This window comes from Mauremys mutica, chromosome 10 (genome assembly GCF_020497125.1).
Source record: "Mauremys mutica isolate MM-2020 ecotype Southern chromosome 10, ASM2049712v1, whole genome shotgun sequence".
In the NCBI taxonomy this organism is placed as follows: Eukaryota; Metazoa; Chordata; order Testudines; family Geoemydidae; genus Mauremys; species Mauremys mutica.
Window position 1 is genome coordinate 2,193,218 of NC_059081.1, and position 7,383 is coordinate 2,200,600.

Here is a 7,383-nt window from a genome sequence, read left to right on the forward strand (position 1 = left end):
GGTGAGAGTGAAGGCCTTTAATAGCCATTGCTGACAGGTGCCGTGTGGTAGCATTTATTATTAGAAAGCAGCAAAGGGAGCTGGCCCAATGGCTGGAGCACTAGGCTAAGAATTGGGAGACCCGGGTTGAGTGCCGGCTCTCCCACAGATTCCCTTGGGAGGAGCTCAGATACTCTGGTGATGCAGGCCAGACAAGTACATTAGACAGGCAACAGGCACGTCTAGCATGGACAAGCACTGCCAGAATGGTGAGTGAGGGTCTGATGTTCTGAACTACAGCTAGGCCGCTGCTCTCATGCTGGATACACCTGAACGTCCAGCAAATGCTCACCATCACGCAGGCTCTGGGGCTCACAAAAGACAGCGGGGAAGAGATGCGGACAAGGCAGAACGCCAAGCAGGAGACTGGCCATTGGGGGTGCAGACACCCCCAGACTACGTGTCCCCTCACTCTCACATGGTGCATTGACCCTCAGCAGAGCCCAAGCTGTATGCGCCGATCTCTCGGGGGGGGGGGGGGGGAGAGAAGACTCCTGGAAGGCCCTGGAGATCTGGTGCATTTGACATCACAAGAGCGAGCTCTGAGCAGGGGAGAGGGGAAGGGACTTTAGACAGGCCATGGGAAGCTTTCAGCACCACCTCTATACAACAGGCACCTTGGGAGAAAAGCTCCCTAGGAACGTTTTTGCCTCCCCATCCCTTCCAGGAAGCACTGCAAAAACTTTCACTCCGGTTCGGCACCAGCTGGGGAATCCCCCAAGAAAATACTGACGGTGCCTAGTGAGCCTAATGTTAAAAATAAAGCAACCTCCCTCCAGGCCTTTATATGCTGCAGTGAAGCAAACTGAAAATGCCTGGTCCTGTACTCCTCTGCAGGTCGCCTTTCGCTCCATATTCTCTTCCCGGCTCAGTTCTGCAAGGTGGGGAGGACTCTGGCCTGATCCAGCAAAGCATTTAAGCACCTGATTGAATGACGTGTTGCAAGTGGTACCCTTGGCGTCACTTGGATTCTTCCCAGGCGTCAGTGAAATGCTTCCCCCCTTCAGACTCTTGCTACCCGCCTCTCAGGCCCCTGGTGACGCGGCTGAGTGAGCAGCAAGGAAACACCGTGTCACCACGTCTGTGCGGGTAGGAAGGTGGAGAGGACGGGGCTGCAATGCCAGGCAGCTCAGGAGCCAGCCTGACTCCGGGGGCACCATAGGCGGGAGCCTCCCCGGGGACCTTGCGTCTCTCCTCCCCATGGCGCCAGAGCTGCGGGGTTCACCCCATTGTAAACCCAGAGGCGGGGTTCGCTGCTGGGTGGGGAGGGGGAAAGGCCCGGCCGGCCGCCCAAGGGGAAATCAGCCTGCGAGTTGCCAGCAAATCAAACCACACCAGAGCCGCGCAGCTATTTCAGTACCTCGGACAGCGCCCGCTCTCCAGGGCTGGATTCATACTCGACCCGCCGCGAGGCAGCCAGCGAGGGGAGCGATCAGCCCCTAATCGAACTGAAAACCACGAGACCCAGCCCAATACCCCCCCCCGCCCCCTTGCGAGCAGGGCGCCGCGGTACCGTGAGTCCAGGTCAGTAACTGGAACGTGGCTAAAGCGAGACTATTATCCAGCCAGACCTCGCCCACCAGTGGCTGCAGTCCGGCCTTGCTCCCCTGGACAGTTACCCCAGCGTCACTCGCTAAAGAAAGATCCCCCCTGAACCCTCCGCACCCGAACCCGGAGCGCTGCAATTAAAGGATTATTACTGCACTGGGGGGGGCGCACATTAGCATTGGTCCAGGAGAGTGTCAGGCTGGAGCCAGACTTCCTGTCTGGAAAGAGCAAATGCTGGGGGGGGGGGGGGGGGGGAGACACGAACACTGCCCCTCAAGCATGCACCGTTTGCATTCATGGCACTGGGGGGCGGGGGACAGGTTGGCTGGCTGGGTGTTTGATTAGGTGCATGGCATTGGAGAGGCGGCGTCTCTGGCTCAGTCATAACAGCCCGAAAGGGAGGCTCTGCATACCCCCCCCCCCCCCCCCCGCAGCAGGAGCTGATTGAAAAGGAAGTTACAAAGAGAGACACGGGGAGCAGGTAGATCAGGTCTTGAAATGCACCTAGAACCGCGTGTGTTCTGGGAAACGGGCAGAGCCGGGACAGGAGAGGCCGCTCCCAGGGCCTCTCATTTTATATTCCACTAGGGCAGGGGGGGGGGTCTCACTCTCTTTCTTTCAGCGCCCCCCCCCCCCCGCCCGCCCGCCTGCCTGCCCGCCTGCCTATGCTCCAGTAACTGGTTTTCTGCATCTACAAGCCAGGGCCGGCTTAGCGGGTAACAAGCAGGACAGCTGCCCCGCCCCCCAGCTCCATTGCTCAGGCTCCTGTTTCAGCTCTGGGTGGCGAGGCTCAGGGCCCTGGGTTTCAGCCCCACGCTGTGGGGCTTTGGCGAGACTAACACCGACCCTGCCCCCCCCCCCGAAACCTGCTGGGGACCCCTGAGCCCTGCTTGAGAACAAGGGAACCCAGGAGCCACCTGCTACTCAGCCACCAGCCGCCCAGGGCAAACGCGTGGCCCCCGCTCCCCGCAAACCCAAATGTGTTTCCAGCAAACACCCCCCACCCCCAGTGAAGCAGCTTCTCCCCCTGCCCTGCCCTGCCCCGCCCCCGGGGTAAGAAATGCACCGCACGCGCAGGGCTCTGCTTTCTCTCCGTAGGTTTATCTCTCTTCGCAATATACAATATAAAACAATATGCTTCTGCTTTGTACATTTGAGCAACATTGGCACGGCGAACACCCCGCGGTCAGACCTGGGCTCGTTACATTCTGGGCTCGGCTCCCGGGAGCGGCCAGACCCCCCCCCCCCAGCCCCAGAGCGCGGGGAGGGGGCTGGCTGGAAACCACCGCTCGGGGGAGAAATACTGCTCCTGCCAGGAGTCCCCCAGCCCGCTGTGCACGGGACACCCCCATCTCCGGATACAAGGACTGGGGACCGGGGGGGGGGGGGCTGATCGCAGCGCTGCGTGTGACACACCCAGGATGGCAGAGTCGGTAGCTGGAGAAAGGACAGACACTCGCATGCAGAATTACAGCCATGGTTTTGTTTAAAAAACAAAAAACAAGATCCCTGGCCCCCGCCGTACTGTGATTCACAGTAGCAGCAAAGAACACAGGGGTGTTGGGCGGGGGGGTCGGGTCCCCCCCCTTGAAGGTGAGATTAGAGCACGGAGGCGGCCACCTCCCCTTGTAAAGACGTAACCTGGCTAATCATGCCTCAGGCCAGCCACAAACCCCAAAATCCAAGAGCCCCCCCTCTACACCCCCCCCAGAAATGCAGCCCGCTCCCTTCCGGGGAAGGCAGCAGCAGCCAAGACATTGGTTGATGGTTTAGGGTCTCCTGTCCCCCCCCGGAGATGCGAACCGGCAGTGCCCCTCCCCCCGCCGACGGGCCCTGTCTTCACCGCCTCCTCGGCAGCTCCAGGGCGAGCAGGTTTTGGCGGCGGCTCCGGCGGGCGATGCTGGGGGGAAGCGAAGTCCGGCAGCTCCGCGGCGGGGGTGGGGGCCCCAGGTACCTCCTAGCGGTCCAGGCTGATAGTCCAGTGCTTGGCGCCCGAGTCCCTCCTGCCGCCGGCCTCCCCCTCGCTCTTGAGGTCCTGGAAGACCTGGGTGAAGTAATGCGGGTCCGAGTTGATCTGCAGCATCTTGGCGCTGAGGCGCTGGATGAGGGCCAGGCAGCGCTCCCAGAACCGCTCCTTGTCGCCTTCCACCAGGAAGGGCTTGAGCGGGTAGGAGATCTCGTTGCCCATGTAGGAGTAGGCCAGGTAGAGGCAGGTGAGGAAGGCGGCCTGCAGCTCGCCCTGGCTGCCGATCTCCTCGCCCCGCAGCGCCTCGCGGCACAGCAGGTACACGAACACCAGGTTGGCCGGGGTGATGAAGCCCTGGTCCTGCCAGCCCTGCAGCAGCAGCGCCCGGTCCACGCTGCGGAACCAGGCGATGAGCTCGCCGGGGCTCAGCTCTTTCAGGCGGTAGCAGCGGCGGCACACGAAGTCCCCCAGGCAGCGCAGCAGCTCCCCGGTGGAGGCCTGGACGATGACCCGGCGCGGGGAGCCCGGGGCGCGGCTGGGGGGCGGCGGCGGCGGCGGGGGCGGCGGTGGCTTGACCCCGCCCGACTGCAGCTCCGGCGGGGCGGCGGGCACCGTGGGCACCGGCACGGCCAGGGGCCCCGGCTTGGTGCCGGGCGCGCCCGCCTCCTGCTGCGCCCCCAGGGACTTGCGCAGGTTCTCGCGGTTGCGCTGCTGCACCAGCGGGTCGGGCTGGCCCCCCCCGCTGCCCGGCTTGGGGGTCACCTTCTTGGCGCTTTTCTTCTTCTTGGCCGAGGCGGCCACCAGGCGCTTCCAGGTGAGGGCGGAGATCAGCACCCCGGGCCGCTTGAGCCGGCTCTCGCCTTTCCCGTGCGCCCTGGCCGGGGCAGCCTCCTGCGCCAGGGGCCCCCCGCCGCCCTTGCCCGAGGCGGCGGGGGGGGAGAGGGACAGCACCGTGCCCATCCTCGCTCCTTCCTCCCCCGGGCGCTGGGACGGGCCGGAGCCGAGCGGTCTAGGGCGCGGCTGGAAGCCAGGAGCAGGCACCGGCCATGGGAGGACGCCGGGCGGAGCCGGAGGACGCGCCGCTGCGGCTGTTGCGCCCGATCTGGGCTCTGCACCAGCTGCTGCACCAGTCCCGGCCCCGCCGCTCCCCGCCTCTCCCGGCGCAGCCAATCCAAGCCGGGCTCGCTGCAAGGCCCGCCTCCCCGCGGGGACCTCCGGCTCGGGCTGGGGGCGGGCGGGGGAGCCCCGGGGCTGGGGTCCCTGCTGCCCCAAGCGGCTGGCCGGGACCCGGGGCTCCAGGGAGCAGCCCCAGCGGGCAGGACCAGGAGGGGGGGGGCTTTCCCTGGCAGATCCCCAGGGGCCACCTTAACCCGGAAAGGATGTGAAATGGGCGGGGGCGGGGGACATTAATGGCCCCGTCCCTGCCTGACCCCAGCAATGGGAAGGGGGAGCTGCTGTTATCCCTGGCTGGCCCTTCTCGCCAGCTGCACAGGCGGATTCCTCCATCTCAGGGCCCCAGCTCCTGCCTAGCACAGGCAGAGAAAACAGCAGCCACAAAGCTCCGGTTCTGTGCCCCCAGCTCCAAATGGACATAACGGGCCCAGAAAAGGTTCCGAGAAGACAATGGGGGGTTGGAACAGCAGCCAGAGGAGAGATTAAACCCATTAGGACTGTCCAGCTTGGACAAGAGGCGACTAAGGGGGATACGATAGAGGTCTGTAAAATCCTGACTGGTGTGGGGAGCGTGAAAAGGGACGTGCCATTTACCCCTTCAGGTGGGTCAGCCAATGAAGTGAATCGGCAGCAGGAAGTGCTTCTTCACACAACCCACAGTGAACCTGTGGAACTCACTGCCTGGGGATGTTGTGAAGGCCAAAAGTATAACTGGGTTAAAAAAGACCTGGAGAAGTTCCTGGAGGACGGGTCCATCAGTGGCTATTGACCAAGAGGATCAGGGATGCAACTCCAGGCTCTAGTTGTCCCCAAAGTTCCATCAGAAGCTGGCAGTGGAAGACAGGGATGGATCACTCCATAGTTGCCCAGTTCTGTACACTCCCCCTGAAGCTCTGGTACTGGTCACTGCCGGAGACAGGCTACTAGGCAAGATGGACCATGGTCTGACCCAGTTGTTAGGTTTACCACCAAAATGCAGCCACCTCTGGGGTGGAAGGCAGCGGACACCTCTTGCATGCCAAGGTCCATGCAGCAGTTCTCTAGCCACTCCCCCATAGGGCCTGTGCAAGGGGACACTGGTAGAATAGCTGCATGAAGAGGACTCCAACCCCCCTGGGCACCACATGGGGGTCTCCAGGTCAGCCCAACCTAAGCTAAAGTGAGGGGTAGCAACAGGGACCATCTAGAGATCACGGGCTGCATTGTCATGAACCCAGGGCCCTAATACACCAGGACAGCCTGGACCCTAGACCCTGATTTCCCTGGTTTTGTGCAGATGCAAAGAAATTCACGTCCCAGAGAGGCAGGAGAATGCTCCTGATTCCCAGCTGGGGCTCAGGTGGAGGGATGCGGGGAGGTAGGGTGCACTCCCCAACAGCCTGTGCCACCATCCTGTGCTCCAGAATCTCAGTTTTCATACCAAAATAAAAGAGCAAGTCCCTGGACTTGGGGTTACAATGAAAACCTTCCAAACTGCAGACAGCCTGAAACAATAACTTCCAGGTGAGAACAATGACTAATCATGCTTCAGGGTGTCAGCTGCCTGCAGGTGTCACTGGATGATTCCCTGTTCTGTTCATTCCCTCTGGGGCACCTGGCATTGGCCACTGTCTGAAGACAGAGGTGGTGGAATCTCCTTCCTTAGAGGTTTTTAAGGTCAGGCTTGACAAAGCCCTGGCTGCAGGGCCGGCTCCAGGCACCAGCGAAGGAAGCAGGTGCCTGGGGCGGCCAATAGAAAGGGGCGGCACGTCCGGGTCTACGGCGGCAATTCGGCGGCGGGTCCTTCCTCTTTGGCAGCTCCACTTCAGTCTTCAGCAGCACTTCAGCGGCAGCTCAGTTGGGTTTTTCTTTTTTCTCTTTTTTTTTTTTCACCGCTTGGGGCAGCAAAATAGCTGGAGCTGGCCCTGCCTGGCTGGGATGATTTAGTTGGGGATTGGGCCTGCTTTGAGCAGGGGGTTGGATTAGATCCCTCCTGAGGTCCCTTCCAACCCTGAGATTCTGTGATTCTATGACAGGACGCTGGGCTGGATGGACCTTTGGTCTCACCCAGTCTAGCCGTTCTGATGTTCGGTGTTTTCCCCCTCAAGTGCATAATGTACAGCCGCTCAGTGCCTACCGGGGGAACACAGATTTGATAAAGGGCTCTGCAATCTAGCTGACAAAGGTCTAACACAATTCAATGGCTGGGCGTTGAAGCTGGATACACGCAGACTGGATGCACGTCTTTAGCAGTGAGGGTAATTAACCACTGGAACTATCTACCAAGAGGTGTGGTGGATTCTGGCCTTGGTCAGCTGTATCTGGGTTGTTTTTCTACTTCCTCTGTGGCATCAGAAATTGGTTTCAGGTAGAGGCGGGACACCGGGCAGGGTGGGCCAGTGCTTGGAGGAGGGTCAGTGAATCCTCCTTCTAGAAGCCTGGCTGGTGGTTCTTGCTCATGTGCTCAGAGTCTAGCTAGTCACTGGATGTGGGGTCAGGAAGGAATTCCCCCCCGGGTCAGATTGGCAGGCATCTTGGGGCGTTTCACCTTCCTCTGCAGTGTGGGGTGGGAAATGCCTGCTGTGATCAGCTGGGTGTCTCTCCCCTCATCAGTTCCCTGCCATTGGGGGGGGGGGCACTTGGGGCCCTCCTGTTCTCTGCCCTGGGCACACAGCAGC

At 61.4% G+C, this 7,383-nt stretch overlaps 1 protein-coding gene across 1 annotated transcript; it reads right to left on the minus strand.

The window, feature by feature from the left end:
* Positions 1–3,320: 3,320 nt before the first annotated feature.
* CDK5R2 (cyclin dependent kinase 5 regulatory subunit 2) lies at positions 3,321–4,654 on the minus strand. Its single transcript, XM_045032908.1, has one exon. It carries the CDS (start codon positions 4,511–4,513, stop codon positions 3,545–3,547), a length of 969 nt encoding a protein of 322 aa, XP_044888843.1. The 5' UTR covers positions 4,514–4,654; the 3' UTR covers positions 3,321–3,544.
* Between the last annotated feature and the right edge of the window lie 2,729 nt (positions 4,655–7,383).

Excerpts from the sequence above, each read along its gene's own strand:
- CDK5R2 (XM_045032908.1), bottom strand. The coding sequence starts at position 4,513 with ATGGGCACGGTGCTGTCCCTCTCCCCCCCCGCCGCCTCGGGCAAGGGC.